The 18,279-nt window shown below is 64.8% G+C and overlaps 2 protein-coding genes across 2 annotated transcripts; one reads left to right on the top strand and one right to left on the bottom strand.

Annotated features, from left to right (window-relative positions):
* The first annotated feature begins 2,760 nt into the window (after positions 1-2,760).
* Positions 2,761-10,353, top strand: CLU (clusterin). The gene is made up of 9 exons (XM_065833855.2): positions 2,761-2,907; positions 4,295-4,401; positions 5,369-5,517; positions 5,630-5,800; positions 6,408-6,825; positions 7,331-7,444; positions 9,446-9,672; positions 9,872-10,053; positions 10,136-10,353. The coding sequence occupies exons 2-9, from the start codon at positions 4,305-4,307 to the stop codon at positions 10,140-10,142; spliced, it is 1,365 nt and encodes a 454-aa protein (XP_065689927.1). The 5' UTR covers positions 2,761-2,907; positions 4,295-4,304; the 3' UTR covers positions 10,143-10,353.
* Positions 10,354-10,634: 281 nt separating this feature from the next.
* Positions 10,635-16,506, bottom strand: SLC35F6 (solute carrier family 35 member F6). The gene is made up of 6 exons (XM_065834636.2): positions 16,384-16,506; positions 14,259-14,331; positions 14,022-14,193; positions 13,220-13,432; positions 12,243-12,353; positions 10,635-11,441 (listed from the first exon to the last, which is right to left on the bottom strand). The coding sequence occupies exons 1-6, from the start codon at positions 16,458-16,460 to the stop codon at positions 10,972-10,974; spliced, it is 1,116 nt and encodes a 371-aa protein (XP_065690708.2). The 5' UTR covers positions 16,461-16,506; the 3' UTR covers positions 10,635-10,971.
* Positions 16,507-18,279: the final 1,773 nt, after the last annotated feature.

Consider the following 18,279-nt stretch of genomic DNA (forward strand, 5'->3'; position numbering starts at 1 on the left):
CATTCCCACGGGGAATGGGGCATCTGGATGCAGATGGGGGCCGACGCCGTGAGGGTCTTGAATGCCTGCACGGCCCAGACCGCCGCCAGGGACCCCTTCTCCGGCTCCAGGCAGGACACCTCGCGCTGCTTCAGCATGCGGGAGTGATGTCCCACCGGGACCAGCCGCTCTCCTTCGTCCTCCTGCAGCAAAGTGGCCGCCACCGTCTCTTTGTTGATCGTCAACCTGATGACGAAGGGCTGGGATTTATCGGGGAAGCGCAGGGTGGGCGCAGCCTGGATGGTGCGTTTGAGGCGGCTCAGCGCCTGCTCCTGCTCCACTCCCCACTCCCACGGGACATCCTGCAGGGTGAGGCGCTGGAGCGGCCGGGCCAGCTCCCAGTAATCGGGGATGTGATCCTGCAGGTTGGCAAACTGGCCGAGCAGCGAGCGCAGTTTGTGGATATCGCACGGGGAGGGTGCTTTTTGGATGGCGTCCACCCTGCTGGGGAGGATCCCTCGCCCCTTGGGCCCGATCGTCATCCCCAGGTAGACCACATCGGGCCGCACAAGCTGCGCCTTCTCATACTTGGCTTTAAAGCCTGTTTTTTGGATCAGCTTCAGGACTTTCCTCGTTCGGGCTTCGGTTTCCCCCTTGTTTCTCCCGGCGATGAGGATGTCATCGACGAAGGATAAAACCCAAGCTCTATCTTCTTGGTCCAGCTGGGACAACATCTCGTCCACGCGCCGGTGCACGATGGAGGGGGTGCTGTGGAAGCCCTGGGGCAGGCGGGTGAACAGGTACTGCTGGCCCCGGAAGGTGAAGGCAAACCTGGCTCTGGAACCGGCCGCCAAGGGGATGGCGAAGGCGGCGTTGGAGAGATCCAGCACCGAGAAACACTTGCTCTGCGGGCTGAGCGTGGTGACCAGCTTGGTCCTCTCCAGGGCCACCCGCGGTACCACCACCGGGGTGGCCCTGTTGATGGCTTTGCAATCCAGCGTCAGGCGCCACGTCTTCCCGTCGCTCTTTTTGCTGAGCTTGAAGGGGCTGTTGGAGGGAGAGATGCCTCGTACCACCACGCTACCCCGCTCCAGCTTCCACAGCATCCTCGCTGCCACCTCCTCCATCTCTGCTGACAGCCGGGGCTGCGGTTTGAAGGGCACCGGCGTCCCGTTCACCTCCACCTCGCCGGCCACCCGCCCGCAGTCCGTCTCATCCCGCGCCCACACGCCCGCGAATTCTTCCTTCCATGGCTCTTCCATCCTGGCGTCTGCCAACATCGTAAGGTGCACTGGGGGCCCATCACCAGGTTCCTCCCACATCTGCTTCTTCCCAAACGGCAACCGCAGGGTCCTGCTCGGCCACCGGCCTTTACCGGGGTTTCGGAACTGCCAGAACTCTCCCAACTCCTCCTCCGGGTCCCCAAACAGGGTCTCCCGGAGGATGTTGTACACCAACCAATTCTGCTGGTTCTTCCTGCTCCAGGCATAGGCCATCGCCCCGAAAACCGCGAAGGCAACGGGGTGTCACCTCGCTGGGTCCTCGCCTCCGCCTCCCGCTGCCACGTCCGTCTGTCTGTGCCAGCACCGGCAGCACACGGGGTACACGGGTGCTCTGTGCTGGGGGAGGAAGAGGAGTCTGGAGGAGGAAGAGGAGGTTGGGGCAGGAAGAGGAAGGTTGGTCGGGCCTCTCCGGGCTGGTCGGATGTCAGACCAAGATGGCTCCTGCTCGGGGATGTCCCCTCCTCCACCTAGATGTCCTCTCCTCCACGTGCGCTGGGGCTGCGGGGAGCAGAGCGGGGTGTGAAGCCCCTAGAAAAGGGGGCACGGGGGGCTGGGTGAAGCACCAGCCCCTCCTTAACCCCCCGAACCTGCACCCACCTCCCCAGGCTCCCCCCGGCACTGTCCCGGCAGAACATGCACCGACATGTCCCTTACACACTCCCGGAAGATCTCGCACCCCCATCACCCGCCCGTGCACACGCGTGTCCGGGGACAACACGCACCCAAGTGTCTCCCACACGCTCCGGGGGGCCCGCGCACCCCCCGCCCGTCCCGTCCCGTCCCGTCCCGTCCCAGGTACCGTCCGTGCGGCCGCGCCGGGCAGCGCTCCCGGGGGCGGCTCCGGTCCCGCGGGGCCGTGGGCACCTCCCACCACCCGGAACGCGGCGCGGGGGGGTCCGCAGCTCCCCAGCCCCTGCGCACCGGCCCCGCCTCTTTACTGGGCGCCAATCAGTTCCTCCAGTTCCCCAGGCGGCGTTCGGGCGCTGGGCTGTGACCGGCAGCTGGGAGGTTGTTTATAGCCCCGGGGGGGAGCTGCGGTTTCGGGCTGTGCGGGGGGGCCATGGCCGGGAGCGGAGGCGGGTGGGGGCCGTGCCTCAGTTTCCCCCGTGCCTCAGTTTCCCTTGCGCCTCAGTTTGTTTCCCCCGTGCCTCAGTTTCCCCCGTGGCAGCGGTGGATGTTGCAGCTGGGCCGGGGGGGAGGAGCTTGGGGAGGGTCCCACGCAGACCCCGCTGGGTACGCGGGTGGGGAGGGGATGCCCCGTTCGCACCAGCCCCCCCGGGATGGGATAATAAAGGCTGCGCAATGTCTGGCGAGGTTTCCCCCGCCGGATTTTGTGAACCCCAGGGAGAGTGCGGATAGAATGCGAGGTCCCCGTGTCCCGTCCCCCCCCACCCCCGTTTTCTGGGGGGGCGATGCCCACCCGCGGCGGGGCGGGATGTGCGAGCGGCACCACGCCCAACCCCGCGGCGTCGGGGCGCGGGGGGGAACGGGAAACGGGAAACGGGCCGCGGGGGGGACGGGGCCGGTCCCGCCGGTTCCAGAAAGCTCCGGGGCCGGAGCGGGGCGGACCCGCGGGGCCGCGGCCGGATAAATAGGGGCGGGCGGGGGCGGGTGCGGTGGAGCCGGCCAGGGCGGCGGGGTGCAGGTACGGATCGCCATCCCATCCCCGTCCGCCCCACATCCCATCCCCGTCCGCCCCACATCCCATCCCCGTCCGCCCCACATCCCATCCCATCCCATCCCATCCCATCCCATCCCATCCCATCCCATCCCATCCCCGTCCGCCCCCCATCCCATCCCATCCCCGTCCGCCCCCCATCCCATCCCATCCCCGTCTCCTCATCCCCGTCTCCTCATCCCCCCATCCCCTCCTCATCCCCCCATCCCCTCCTCATCTCCCCATCCCCTCCTCATCTCCCCATCTCCTCCTCATCTCCCCATCCCTTCCTCATCTCATCTCCCCATCCCTGCCATGAGCTCTGCCCGGTCTCAGCCGATGCTAGAACCCCCCCACCCCTCCCCGGGGTGGTCCCTGGGGTGCCACTGCCCTGGCTGTGGGAGGACTGGGTGCTCCACGCTTGTTTTGGTGGTGCACAGCAACTCGTGGGTGTGGGGCAGCTGCTGTGGGGCAGAGCTGGGGGCCGTGCACCCCGGGGTGCCGCCCACCCCTCCGCACTGTGCTGGGGGGGTGATGCGGTGGCTGGATGCTCAGCCCATTGGGCAGGAGTTTCCCACAATGCCCCGGGCCGGGCGGGATGGAGCTGGGGCAGGATGGGGGGTTATTTAGGGGGCAGCGCTGGGGAGGGGCAGCAGGGCAGGGGGGTGCAGCGGTGCTGCAATGGGTGCTGCAATGGGTGCTGCAATGGGTGCTGCAGTGCTGCAGGGCACCGGGGGGGGGCGGGCAGAGCCCCACCGCAGCTGGGCCATTGCACAAACTTTTTTTGCGGGGGAGGGGCGGTTGGAAGCACCGATATTGCGCAGCCTCGGGTGGGGGGCGAGCTGGAGTTGTCAGCACTGGGTGCCTTGGGCATGACACTTTTTGGGGGGGCCGGGGTCCTGCCAGCTGTGCTCATCCCTGCCTGCAGCTGGCAGGGGTTCAGAGCTGCCCTGGCTTTGCCCCCCCCGCTCCTTAGAGCCCCCCCAGCCCCTCTCCATCCCTGCTGGGTAACAGAAAAGCAGCGCTGGCTCTCACGGTGGGGGGGAATCTGTGCCTGGTCACTGCCTTGGCCGCCCGCCCTGCCTGGCCCTGGGCCTGGGGCTTGTTTGTCCCGTAGACAGGCGGGGGGGGGGGAACACAGGCTACACATCCTGCCCCCCCAGCCAGGGCTGCGAGCAGGACCCCCCTGCCCAGAGACCCCCCATGGGGACGCGCTGCAGCCCCCGGCTCCCCTGGGTAACGCAGCATTAGCTCCATCATCGCCGTGTCCCCAAAGCGATGCCCGGGAAGGAGCGGGGGGGCTGGTCCCTGCTGCTGACTCAGAGCCCCGTGGCCGGGGGGGTGGATCCTGCTCTGACCCCCCCGCTGCCTGCAGGGACGGGACCATGGCCGGGACCATGGCGCTGCTGCCGCTCGCACTGCTCGGGCTCCTGCTCGCCGGGCGGGGGGGCCAGGCCCTCGTCCCCCCCAGCGAGCTCAAGCGTGAGTGGGGGGGGCACAGCCCGGGTGGGGGTCGTGGGGTGGGGGACGCGGGGGGTCTGGCAGCACCCCAGGCAGCGCTGGGTGGGGGGATGCTGGACCTAATGGGTCGGGGGGGGGGCACAGCTTTTAATTGGGGGAGGGATTGTTCCCTGTAGGCTGGGGGAGCAAATGGGATGGCTGTGGGGTGGGGGGGTGCGCTGTGTCCACGGGGGTGCTGGATGGAGGGGGCACAGCATCATCCCTGGGGGGCACGGTGTCATCCCTGGGGGTGGCTGGATTGGGGGAGCACGGCATCGTCCATGGGGGGGCTGCTTGGAGGGGGGCACAGCATCATCCCGGGGTGGGGCACAGCGCCATCCCTGGGGGGCACAGCATCATGCCTGGGGGGGCAATTTGAAGGGGGGCACAACATCATCCCTGGGGGGCACCATGTCATCCCTGGGGGTGGCTGGATTGGGGGGCACAGCATCATCCCTGGGGGGGGCACAACGTCATCCCTGGGGGTGGCTGGATTGGGGGGGCACAGCATCATCCCTGGGGCGGGCACAACATCATCCCTGGGTGAGATGGGAACGCAGTGTTGGGGCTGGATGCTTTTGGGGGGGCAAGAAAGGAAGATTCTGCCCCCAGAGATCCCCTGGGGCTGGGGTGGGCACAGCAAGAGCTGGTGACAATGGCCGGATGGGGACAGCACAGCCCAATGGCCACCTCGGCGTGAGGCCGTTCCTGGGGGGCAGGTGGGGGGAACTCGGGGCAGTGTTGCCCCAATGTTGGGAGATGGGCAGGGAGATGCGGCTCCAGCCTGGGCAGGATTTTTGGGTCACTTCTCTTGGGTTCTATGAACTGGAACGGGGCTCTTGCTGAGCAAACAGGACTCTACCCCCCCAAATACTTGTGTGTGCTGGTGGGGCTCCCCCCACCTCGGGAGCAGAGGGTGAGGGACGCTCTTCCTTCCCCTCCCTGCCAGAGATGTCGGCGGCCGGCAGCAAATACATCGACACGGAGGTGGAAAACGCCATCAACGGGGTGAAGCAGATGAAGACCCTCATGGACAAGACCAGCAAGGAACACCAAGCCATCCTGCACACACTGGAGGAGACCAAGAGGAGGAAGGAGGTGAGTGAGGATGAGGAGGGCGGTGGTACCCGGGCTGGGCTGCATCCGGAGGGTCCAGGGGATGCTGTTCCTGGGGGTGCTGGATGCCGTTCTGGATGCGGGCGCTTTGCAGGAGGCGGTTCAGCTGGCGCGGGACAAGGAGCAGCAGCTGGCGGCCAAGCAGGAGGTTTGCAACGAGACGATGCTGGCGCTGTGGGAGGAGTGCAAGCCCTGCCTCAAACACACCTGCATGCGCTTCTACTCCCGAACCTGCCACAGCGGCTCGGGGCTGGTGGGGAGGCAGGTGAGAGCTGGCACCGCAGCAACGGTGGTGCTGGGAGCGGAGGGGTTTGTGGGTTGGGGTTTTTTTTGGTGTGATCCTTTGCATCTGGAATATTGTGCCCAGTTCTGGGCCCCTCAGTTCCAGAAGGACAGGGAACTGCTGCAGAGAGTCCAGCGCAGCCACCAAGATGCTGAAGGGAGTGGAGCATCTGCCGTGTGAGGAAAGGCTGAGGGAGCTGGGGCTCTGGAGCTGGAGAAGAGGAGACTGAGGGGGGACTCATTCCTGGGGATCAATATGGAAAGGGGCAGTGTCAGGAGGATGGAGCCAGGCTCTTCTGGGTGACAACCAGTGACAGGACAAGGGGCAATGGGTGCAAACTGGAACACAGGAGGTTCCACTGCAAGAGGAGAAGCAACTTGTTGGGGGTGAGGGTGTCAGAGCCTGGCCCAGGCTGCCCAGGGAGGTTGTGGAGTCTCCTTCTCTGCAGACATTCAAACCCGCCTGGACCCCTTCCTGTGGAACCTCAGCTGGGTGTTCCTGCTCCATGGGGGGATTGCACTGGATGAGCTTTCCAGGGCCCTCCAACCCCTGCCATCCTGTGACTCTGTGATTCTCCCCTGCCCGGCAGTTGGAGGAATTCCTCAACCGTTCGTCCCCGTTCTCCATCTGGGTGAACGGCGAGCGCATCGACTCGCTGCTGGAGCGCGACCAGCGCCAGGAGCGGCAGTTTGAGGACCTGGAAGAACGATTCGGTTTGCTGGAGGACGAGGTGGACGACATCTTCCAGGACAGCACCCAAGTCTACGGCCGCATTCACCCCTTCTTCCCAGCGCCCTTCGGCGTGTTCCGCGAGGCTTTCCGCCCCCCGGTCCAGCGTGTCCGCCTGGTCCCGCGCAGCCAGAGGTTTTCCCGGGAGCTGCATCCCTTGTTCCCGCATCCCCACCACGGCTTCCACCGCCTCTTCCAGCCGCTCTTCGAGATGACGCAGCGGATGCTGGACGAGGTGCAGGGCGGCTGGGAGCGCCCCGTGGGCACCCTTGGCTCAGGTAGGGTGCTCAGCCACGGGTGGGTGTCGTGGGTCCCCCAGTATGGCTGGAAGCGGCGTGTTTACGGCCAGAATTCCCAGCGAGCCCCCCTTCTTATTAAGGGGTGACTAATTTAGAGGACAAGCTCAACGGCACATCAGGGAATCCCCATGGGAGTGCAGGAATCACAGGCTCCACTGTTTGCAGAGTGCTTTGCCGGGTGTTTTTTGGGTTTTCCGCCCCCCCACACTTAAATCTTGGCTGCCGGAGCCGCCGTTTCGGGAAGGTGTTTGTTTTGCCCGAGTGCCGGTGCCGTCACCGTCTGCCACCGCGGCCCCGGCGGCTGGGAACCGGCGATTTCGAAACGCGGGCTGGCAGGGAGCGCTGCCCTTCGGAACAAACAGCCGGCGGGGGGGAAATTCCCTGGGAAAAGCACTTTAATGCTGCCCTGCCGTGGCACCTTGGAGTGTTGGGGGTCTGTGGTGCTGCCCCCCGCACCGCGGTGTTTTTGGGGTGCTCTCCGCAGAGTCCCGTAACTTCAGTGATGACCGCATGGTGTGCCGGGAGATCCGGAGGAACTCGGCCGGCTGCCTGCGGATGCGGGATGAGTGCGAGAAGTGCCGGGACATCCTCGCCGTGGGTCAGCGGGGGGACGGGGGGCGTGGGATGGACGCATTTAGGGGTGGCATGTGGTGGGGTGCGAGGGGGTGTAGGCACCGGGGATGAAGGGATGAGATGCGGTGGGGTATAAGGTGGTGCAGTCAGCAGGGATGGGGTGCAAGGGGGTTCATGCACTTGGGGGTGAGGGGATGATGTGCAGTGGGGCTTAAAGGGGTGCACACACTGGGGGTGAGGGTTTAAGATGCTGAAGGGTGCAAAGGGGCGGATGCACCAGGGTTGGGGCTGAGGGGATAAAAATGTGGTGATGTGCAAGGGGGTGCACACATTGGGGGGGAGGGGGTTAAATGCAAGAAGGTGCATGCACTTAGGGGTGAGGGGATGATGTGCAGTGGGGTTTAAAGGGGGTGCACACAGTGGGGGTGAGGGGATAAGAGCCTGAGGGGTGCAAAGGGGTGGATGCACCAGGGTTGGCGCTGAGGGGATAAAATGTGGTGGAGTGCAAGGGGGTGCACACATTGGGGCTGGGGGTGAGGGGATGAAATACAGCGGGGTTTAAAGGGGTGTAGGCACTGGGGGTGAGTGCATAAGATGCTGTGGGGTGCAAGGGGGTGCATGCACTGGGGCAGCAGGGTTGAGGGGGTTGAATGCAAGAAGGTGCATGCACTTGGGGATGAGGGGATGATGTGCAGGGGGTTTAAAGGGGGTGCACGCATGGGGGGTGAGGGGGTAAGATGCTGTGGGGCACAAGGGGGTGGATGCACCAGGGTTGGGGCTGAGGGGATAAAATGTGTTGGGGTACAAAGGGGTACAGGCACTGGGGTTGGGGGTGAGGGGGTTAAATGCAGTGGGGTTTAAAGGGGTGCAGGCACGGGAGTGAGGGGATAAGATGCTGTGGGGTGCAAGGGGGTGCAGGCAGCAGGGTTGGGGGTGTAGGGATCAAATGCAAGGGGTTGCAAGAGGGCGCATGCAGTGAGGCTGGGGGTGAGGGGGTTGAATGCAAGAAGGTGCATGCACTTGGGGGTGAGGGGATGATGTGCAGTGGGGTTTAAAGGGGTGCAGACATGGGGGGTGAGGGGGTAAGATGCTGTGGGGTGCAAGGGGGTGGATGCACCAGGATTGGGGTTGAGGGGATAAAACGTGGTGGAGTGCAAGGGGGTGCACACATTGGGGGTGAAGGGGTTAAATGCAAGAAGGTGCATGCACTTGGGGTTGAGGGGATGATGTGCAGTGGGGTTTAAAGGGGGTGCACACACTGGGGGTGAGGGGATAAGAGCCTGAGGGGTGCAAAGGGGCGGATGCACCAGGGTTGGGGCTGAGGGGATAAAACATGGTGGAGTGCAAGGGGGTGCATGCACTGGGGCTGGGGGTGAGGGGATGAAATACAGTGGGGTGCAGGCACTGGGGCTGGGGGGGTTAAATGCAGTGGGGTTTAAATGGGTGCAGGTACTGGAGTGAGGATATAAGATGCTGCGGGGTGCAAGGGGTGCAGGCAGCAGAGCTGTGGGTGTGGGGGATGAAATACAGTGGGGTGCAAGGGGGTGCACACATTGGGGTTGGAGGTGGGTGGGTTAAATGCAGTGGGGTTTAAAGGGGTACAGGCATGGGAGCGAGTGCGTAAGATGCTGTGGGGTGCATGCACTGGGGCTGGGGTTGAGGGGGTTAAATGCAAGAAGGTGCAGGCACTGGGGGTGAGGGGGTAAGATGCTGTGGGGTGCAAGGGGGTGGATGCACCAGGGTTGGGGCTGAGCCTATAAAATGTGTTGGGGTGCAAGGGGATACAGGCACTGGCGCTGGAGGTGAGGGGGTTAAATGCAGTGGGGTTTAAAGGGCTGCAGGCACTGGGATGAGGGAATGAGATGCAAGGGGTGCAGGCAGCGGGGCTGAGATTTGGTGGGGTGCAAGGGGTGCATGCACGGGGGTTGCAGGGATGAGATGCAGCTGAGCGCAAGGGGGTTCCAGCACCGGGGCTGCGGTGAACCCCAGCAAGAGGGTGCCCCCAAAGCTCCCCGTGCCCCCCCAGACTGCCAGCAGAGCGACCCCGCGCAGCAGGCGCTGCGGGAGCAGCTGGAGGACGCGCTGCGCCTGGCCGAGCGCTTCACGCGCCGCTACGACGAGCTGCTCCGCGCCTTCCAGGCCGAGATGCTCAACACCAGCAGCCTCCTGGAGCAGCTCAACCGCCAGTTCGGCTGGGTGTCCCGCCTGGCCAACCTCACCCAGGGCACCGACGGCTTCCTGCAGGTCACCACGGTGCGTCCCCGCGGCCGTGGGGCTCCGAACGCCCCCGTCCCGCCGCGGTTTCTGTAGCCGCGGAAAGTGGGTCAGGGGGAGAAAGAGGCGATTGTGAGCCCGGCCGGGCACAAAAGCGGCGGCTGCGCCGCTGCCAGGGCCAGGGGCCGGCGCGGGGGACTAGCCCGGCTCTCCCTTTGTGCGCCCCCCGCTTTTCCAGGTCCTGTCCAAGGCTCCCAACCCCGAGGACCCCTCGGCGCCCCCTGATACGCAGGTGACGGTGCAGCTGTTCGACTCAGAGCCGCTGTCCCTCACCGTGCCCGGGGACATCTCCTGGGATGACCCGCGCTTCATGGAGCTGGTGGCCGAGCAGGCGCTTCGGCACTACAAGCAAAACGCCGTGTGAGTCTGTGACCCCAGAATCCCCACGGGGGAGCTGGGGGGGCCAGGCCGTGGCTCACCCCCAAAATCCTTTATCCCACAGAGAATAGCCGGGCGATGGTGCCCCTGCCCCACTGAGCACCCCCCAGCACCCCATCCCATGCCGGGGGGGCCGAACGCCGCTGCTCCCCCCCACCGCTGCCGGGGTCCCACCACGGGCCCCGAAACAGAGAGAAAATAAAGGTAGAGCCGAACCCCCCGACTGTGCTCAACTCTTTGGGGCGCACCCCTCGCCCAGCAAATAAACGTTGTAGAAACAGCCGCCTAAGGATGAGCGTTGGATGTTGTGAAATGGGGAGGGCAGGATGTAGCCCCCCCAAAACGGGGCTGGCAGGAGGCCCCCCAAGGACACTGGGGCTTGCTGCCTTGTCCCCCACCCCCTGGAAAGAGGTCCTGGTGCTCTCTTTCCCTTGGGGACATGGGTGGTAAGTCCTGCAGGGTCAGCGTGATGGGGGGGACACAGCACCAACCGTCCCCTGGGGGGTCCCCACCCCAGCCCCACAGGGACCCCACAACAGCACAGACACCCAGAGAGCCACTCATGGGCAGATGCTCTTTACTGGGGGGAGACACAAGTTGAGGAGCAGCGGGACCAGCCCCAGCCCCCCCACAGCCCCCCCACCCTGGAGCCCCTTGGGAACAGGGGCAGAGGTTTCAATATTCCCCCCCGGACAAGGAAGGACAGGCCCAGCATCGCTGTCCCCTCCCAGCGAGGCAAGGACAGGTTTATCCTGCAAATAACAGCAGGACAGCGGCCGCTGGCCCTACCACGGTGTCCCCACCACCACGGTGTCCCCACCACCACGCCGAGCCCCCCGAGGAGGGGACAAGGGACAATGATCCAGGGAGATAAAGCCCAGGGTCACATGGGTGCGGGGCTCAGCTGTCGCTGTTGATGGCCGTGCTGTCCCCGTGCAGCAAACCCTCCCGTTCGGCGCCGCCGCTCTCGTCCCCACGCCGGCGCAGCCGCGTGAGCAGCGGCCGGTGCAGCCCGTTGTACAGAGCAGCCCCCGCCAGCAGCACCCCGAACCCCAAAACCTCCAGGCCGTGGAAGGTCTCCCAGCCCACGGCCAAGCTGACGGCCCAGATGACGAGGGTCCGGAGACTGTCCAGCACCATGCGGGTGGTGGCGCTGATCTCCTTGGTGACGCTGATGCCGGCGAAGTTGAAGAAGGCGATGCTGCCGATGTTCCCCAGCAGCGCCAGCGCGATCAGGGGCTGGTGGCCAATCTGGCAAAAGGCGTCCAGGGCGTCTTCCAGCGTCCGGCGAGGGTTCCCGCTGAAGCCGCCCGCGGGGATGTAGTACATGGGCACCAGGAGCAGGGCCAGGATGAGGAAGCCGAAAAAACCTGGCGGGGGGGTGTCAAAAAATCATCAAATCACAGGGTGGTTTGGGTTGAAGGGACCTCCAAAGCCCACCCAGTGCCACCCCTGCTATGAGCAGGGACATCTGTACCAGCTCAGGTTGCTCAGAGCCCCGTCCAGCCTGGCCTGGGATGTCTCCAGGGATGGTTCAGCCACCACCTCTCTGCCCAACCTGGGCCAGGCTCTCACCACCCTCAGCACAAACAATTTCTGCATCATGTCCAGCCTGAATCTCCCTCCTTTAGTTTAAAACCATCACCCCTTGTCCTATCACAACAAGTCCTGCTCGAAAGTCTGTGCCATCTTTCTTCTCGGCCCCTTTTAAGCACTGAAAGGCTGCACTAAGGTCTCCCCGGAGCTTCTCTTCTCCAGCTGAACCCCCCAACTCTCTCAGCCTGTCCTCCCAGCAGAGCTGTTCCAGCCTCGGGTCATTCCTGGGGCTCCTCTGGCCCCTCTCCAGCAGCTCCATGTGTGCCCTGTGCTGAGGACCCAGAGCTGGACCAGCACTGCAGGGGGGTCTCACCAGAGCGGAGCAGAGGGGCACAATCCCCCCAAACCTGCTGCTCACGGGGCTGGGGACGCAGCCCAGGACACGGGTGGGTTCTGGGCTGCCAGCGCACACGGCCGGGTCATGTCCAATGTCTCACCCATCACCCCAAGTCCTTCTCCTGGGGCTGCTCCCCATCTCTGCATCCCCAGCCTGGACCGATACCGGGGTTGTCCCGGATTTGCAGGATTTGACGCCGCTGAGGCGCCCAGCACCCCAAACTGATGTCCCGACAGACCTTCGGTGCCGACCGCCCGCAGCGGGTGCACGTCGTGCTTGTAGACGAACTTCTCCTCCAGCACCATCTGGATGGCGACCACCACCTGCGCCATGATGATGAGCAAGTCACCTGCGGAGAGAGGGACAGACGGGGTGAGAGAGGGAAGAGAGAGAGCAGGAGGAGGAAGGAAGGGGGGAGAAGGAAACATGGGGGAGAGAGGAAGGATGGATGGAAGGAAGGGGAAAAAGAAAGATGGGGAAAAGAAAAATAGAGGGGAGAGAAGATGGGGAGAAGGGAAGATGGGGGAGAGAGGAGGGAAGGGGAAAGGGAAAGGAAGGGGAAGGGAAGAAGGAAAAGGGAAGGGAAAGGGAGAGAGGAAGGGGAAGGGAGAGGGGAAGGGGAAGGGAGAAATGAGAAAGGAGAAAGGAGAAAGGAAGGGAAAGGAGAAAGGAGAAAGGAGAAGGGAGAAAGGAGAAAGGAGAAAGGAGAAAGGAGAAAGGAGAAAGGAGAAAGGAGAAAGGAGAAAGGAGAAAGGAGAAAGGAGAAAGGAGAAAGGAGAAAGGAGAAAGGAGAAAGGAGAAAGGAGAAAGGAAGGGGAAGGTAAAAGGCAAGGAAGGAGAAGGGAAGGTAAAGGGAAAGGAAGGAAGGGAGGAAGGGAGGGAGGGAGGAAGGGAGGGAGGGAAGAAGGAAGGAAGGAAGGAAGGAAGGAAGGAAGGAAGGAAGGAAGGAAGGAAGGAAGGAAGGAAGGAAGGAAGGAAGGAAGGAAGGAAGGAAGGAAGGAAGGAAGGAAGGAAGGAAGGAAAAGGGGAAGGAGAAAGGAAGGGGAAGGGAAGGGGAAAGAGGAAAGGAAAGGGGAAAGGAAGAGAGAAAGGAAAAAACAAAGGAAAAAGGAAAGGAAAAAGCAAAGGCCAGGGCGCTGAGCCCCTGTCCACAGGCCAGGCAGCACCGCAGTGCCCTGGGGGGTTATTTCCCTGCCCGTCCCTTTCCCCACGTACCAGTGATCACGTCGCTGAGCTTGTGCCTCTGGCCATGGGAGCTGTGCAGGTCCGCCAGCCCCACCACCACCAGCCCCACCACGGTCACCAGGATCCCCAGCCACTGGCTCAGCTCCAGCTTGCGGCCCAGGAAGGCGACGGAGAGGAGCCCGGTGAAGATGACGACGGATCCTCGCAGCATCTGGAAGCTGGAGGCGCTGGTCATGTTCAAGGCTGCGCGGGGAGAGACAGACCCATAAGTGTGTGTGGTGCTGGAGCCGACCCGGGGCCACCGCTGGGCTCTGCCCCAAGGAACAAGCGAAGGATCAGAGGAAATGGCCTCAAGTTGCGCCAGGGGAGGTTGAGGTTGGATGTGGGGAACAATTTCTTCCCCAAAGGGCTGTGGGGCATTGGAACAGGCTGCCCAGGGCAGTGCTGGAGTCACCATCCCTGGAGGGCTGGACAGACAGATGAGGTTCTCAGGGACGTGGGGCAGGTAATGGTTGGACTCAATGATCTCGAGGGTCTTTTGCAACCAAAATGATTCTGTGATTCCCTGAATTAAGAGCAGTGCGGTGATTGACCGGAGGAAGGGGCAGCAATGCTGTCTCCCCCATTCAGAGCTGCTTCGTGCCCAGACACAGCCCCACAGGAACCCCGTGTCCCCCCGTTAAAGAACACGACTCGCCGAGTCCTGCCACAACTCATCACACCCCTTCAGTGTGCCTCCCCAAAACCAAACGTACCGTGGAGTCCCACAGCCCGACAGCCTCAGGAACAACCAAGAGGGGACAGCGGTGACGTCCCCGTCCCCAGCACTCACCCACGTACATGATGCTGGTCCCGGTCATGTCGCAGAGGGCGGGCGGCAGGAAGAGCAGCGGGTTGAAGGGCTGTGCCAGCGCCGTGCTGGGCTCCGGCCTCCGCCGATCCCTCCACACCAGCAGGTAAAACACCCCCAGGCAGGAGAATTCCCCCAGGAACATGCCCACGGCCTGCAGGAAAAGAGGGTCAGGGGGGTGGTCCGGCCGACGTGGCCGTTATGCTGGGGGGGGCTCACCTGCAGGAACGGGTGCTGGAAACCGTGCTCCTCCGAACCCCTGCAGCCAGGAGCGCTGAAGTTATCGGCCCATCTGTGAGGCAGAGAGGACGGGGGTTAGAGTGGGGGGACACCCCAAAACCCAGCACGGGGCTGTCACCTGGGCCAGCAGCCCCTCAGGTGACAGACGGGGGGACAAGAGACAAAGATGCGGGGACAGGAGACAAAGACGCGGCCGCCCAGACCTGCCCGCAGCTCCTGGCCCGGCTCCCGGCCCTGAGTGACAGGCGGGGAAATGGACACCGCTGTGTCACATAGTCCTGCGATCCGGTGTCCCCGTGTCGCACAGCTCCGCAATCCGGTGTCCCCACGCCCGTGTCACACAGCCCTGTGACCCGTTGTCCCCAGGGTCTGGTGTCCCTGCGCCCACGTTGCACAGCCCCACGATATGGGGTCCCCACACTCGTGTCATGCAGCCCTGCAATCCCATGTCCCCGTGATCCTGTGTCGCCATGACTGGGTGTCCCTACACTCCTGTGATCCCTGATCAGGTGTCCCTGCACTCCTGTCTCTCTGTGACTGGGTGTCTCCATGATCAGGTGTCCCTGTGATCCCATGTCTCCATGATCCAGTGTCCCCGTGATCCAGTGTCCCCATGACCCCGTGTCCCTGCACCCATCGCTGCTGGAGCCTGTGAGCCCAGGACAGCCCAGTGGGGCCACCCCAACCCCTTCCCTCCCCTCTGTGTCACCTTGAAGCTTTGGGCGCTAAGGGACACAGGACACACAAGGGACACTGGATCGCAGGCTGGGGGGGCAGCAGCTCCCACTGCTCACACCCCCAGCCACAGTTTTGGGGCACAAACCCCCTCTTTTGGGTGCACCGAGCAGCACAGAGGGATGAACAGAGACTGTCCCCACAGCCCAATTCGGTCAGGATGTCCCCTCCTTAGGGACCGCAGCCCCTAGGTGACGGTGCCCGTCCCCAGCACACCCCCACACTGCAGTGCACCCCGAGACCGGCACCCCGCTCCCCTCCGGATGCTTTTTTGCTGACGCCGAGCGGCAGCTGCACCGCAGATCTGCTGAGCTGGGGGAAACGGGGCCGCAGCAGTGGCCGGGACGATCCCCAGCCCGTCCCTGTCACTTGGCGAGGGGCTTTTCAGCCAGGCCAGCGGGATTTCGGCGTGAGTCAGCGCCGGGTGACACGGCACACACAGCCCCGCCGCCGGTGTCGCAAGAGGCGTTGTCGGGACACACGGGTCTCGTGAGCCGGCTGAGCGCCCGGGTCACCTCCCGGCTCTGCTCTGCCTCAGTTTCCCCACCCAGGGACCTCGGTTGGCTGTGACACCGGCTGGAGCTTGAAACCCCATGGGTGTGCAGGTGTCTGCCCGGCGGCAGCGGGACGAGCAGGCCCGGCAGGTCTGCCCTGCCCGGGCAGCTCTCACCATCCTCATCCTGCTGCGCCCGGGGGCTCCCCCAGGGAAGGGGCTCAGCCTTTTTGGCTTTTGGGGTGAGCTGCAGCGGGTGTGGGGAGCCTGGTTTTGGGGGGCACTTGCATGGCTCCTCCCCAGCACCCACGGCAGGAGATTTGCACCCCTGGGCAGCACCCACAAGAGGAGCCCCCGCCCCCCTGGCCATGCACCCCCTTCCTCCCCATCACCAGGAGCTGGACCCCAAGCACCAGCATCCCCAGTCCCATCGGGCACCCCCGGTCCCACGGGGCACCCCAGCCCAGGCCTGACCCCCAGTCCATAGGGCACCCCCAGTCCCATGGGGCACCCCAGCCCAGGGCTGACCCCCAGTTCCATGGCGACTCCCCCAGCCGGGGGACACGGGGGGGGCTGTGCCAACCCAGCCTGACCACAGCCCGGCCTGGGGCGCCCAAGGGTCGCTGTCCCCAAGGCCACATGAGGGGACATGGAACCCATCCCGGGGTGTGACACCCCCGGAGCCTTGGTGGACCAACCCTGTGATGGAAGGAGGGGATGGAGGCCCCGAAGGCCGAGCTCAAATCCCCCGCGGGGAGCGCGGAACCTGCGCGGGGCTGAGCCCCGGGAGGGCCCCGAGCCCCGGGGGTGCCCAGGGCCGCTGTGGGACCCCAGCCCCGGGGTGCGGGACCCCCATCAGCCTCCGGGAGAACTCACTTGGCCGCCAGGGTGTTGATGGAGCCGGTGAGCAGCATGAGGGCGGCCAGGCCCAGCTGGTACCGCGACCACGCCATGGCCCCGCCGCCGCCGCCGCTCCCGCCCTGCACCGGGCCGCGCCACGGCCCCGCCCCGCCCGCAGCGCCCCGCCCACCGCCCCGTCAAACCCCGCCCCTATTTGCCCCGCTCCGCCCCCAGCGGCTGACCACGCCCACAGGGCTGTGTGACCCCCGCCCATCAGCGTCTAACCACGCCCACAGCGCTCTGCGACCCCGCTTCTCAACGCTGACCACGCCCACAGGGCTGTGTGACCCCTCCCTCAGCTTCTAACCACGCCCATATATTCACATGGCCCCGCCCGCCCGGTCCTGCCGTGGTCGCTGCGCTCCCGGAGTTCAGCCCCGGTGCTCCCTGTCCCGGTGCTGCCCGTTCTGGTGCCCCCTATGTCGGCGCTCCCTGTGCTGCCCTTCCCGGTGCCGTCCTGTCCGGGTGCCGTCCGTCCTAGTGCTCACCTGCCCGGTACTGTCTGCACGGTGCTGCTCGTTCCGGTGCCCCCTGTCCCCGTGCTCCCTGTCCCGGTGCTCCCTGTCCCGGTGCTCCCTGCCCCGGTGCTGCCCTGCTCGGTGTTGCCCTGCTGGGTATTGCCCGTCCTGGTGCCGTCCGTCCCGATGCCGCCCTCCCGGTGCTGTCTGTCGCGGTGCTCCCTGTCCCCGGTGCAGCCCTGCCTGGCGCTCCCTGCCCCGGTGCTGCGTATCCCGATACCGCCTGTCCCGGTGGCCCCGTGGCCCCGTCCCCGCACACCGCACTCCCTACGCTGTCGCCCTGTGGTCCCCCCGCCGCCGGTCCCCCTGGAGACACCCCGGTGTCCCGGTCCCTACGCCCTGGTGCCCCTCTCCCCGGCTCGCTGTGCAGCGCCGCGGTCCCCGTGCGCGGTGTGTCCGGGACTCCGTGTCACACGTGTCCCCGCCGCGGCGGTGCCGGCAGATGGCGCCGGCGGAGCAGGATCGGGCTTTCCCGGTCCGGGAATCCGGCCCCACTGCCCGTCCCGAGCCAGGCAGGAGCGACCGACCCTTCACCCCGGCCGGGGTCACCATTCCGGGCTGCCTGCCCGGGCTAACCCTGCCTGGGCTAAGCCCGCCCTGTGTGGACTAACCATGCTTGGACTAACCCTGCCTGGGCTGAGCCTGCCCTGCGTGGACTAACCACACATGGACTAACTCTGCTTGGGCTAAACGTGCCCTGCCTGGACTAACCCTGTCCCAGCTAAGCCCTGTCTGGGATAACTACCCTGAATGAACACTGCCTGGGATAAGCCTGCCCCACCCCGGACTAAGTCTGCCTCGGCTATACCCTGTCTGGGCTAACCCTTGTCTGGACTAACCCAGCCCTGCTCAGACTAACCCTGCCTCCACTAATCTTGCTCAGACTGAACTGCCTGGTCTAACCCTGCTCCAGCTAACTTTGCCCAGACTAACCATGCCTGAACTAACCCTACTTGTTCTAACCCTTCCCAGGGTAAATCCTGGCTGGATTAACCCTACCTGGACTAACCTTCCCCAAGCTAAGCCCTTCCTGGGCTACCCCTGCCCTGCCTGGACTAATCCTGCTTGGGCTGTCCATACCTGGACTAACCCTGCTGGGCCCAGACTAAGCCTTGATGGGGCTGGATGGGGGTGCTGTCCACAGGGGTTCATGGTCCTCACTCATGGATGCAGCCCCCCGAGCCTCCCTATACCCCCATGCTGGAGCTGGTTCTTGGGGGCACCTGCCCCTCCAGCCCCTTTGGGGGCCAATCCTGCACCCCAGGGTCTCACCACCCACTCATGGTCCCCAACCTCCCAGCGCCCCGACCAAGGGTGTCGGGGGGCCCCTCCACACCTGGCAGCAGCTCCACTG

This window comes from Patagioenas fasciata, chromosome 3 (genome assembly GCF_037038585.1).
Source record: "Patagioenas fasciata isolate bPatFas1 chromosome 3, bPatFas1.hap1, whole genome shotgun sequence".
Classification (NCBI taxonomy): Eukaryota; Metazoa; Chordata; class Aves; order Columbiformes; family Columbidae; genus Patagioenas; species Patagioenas fasciata.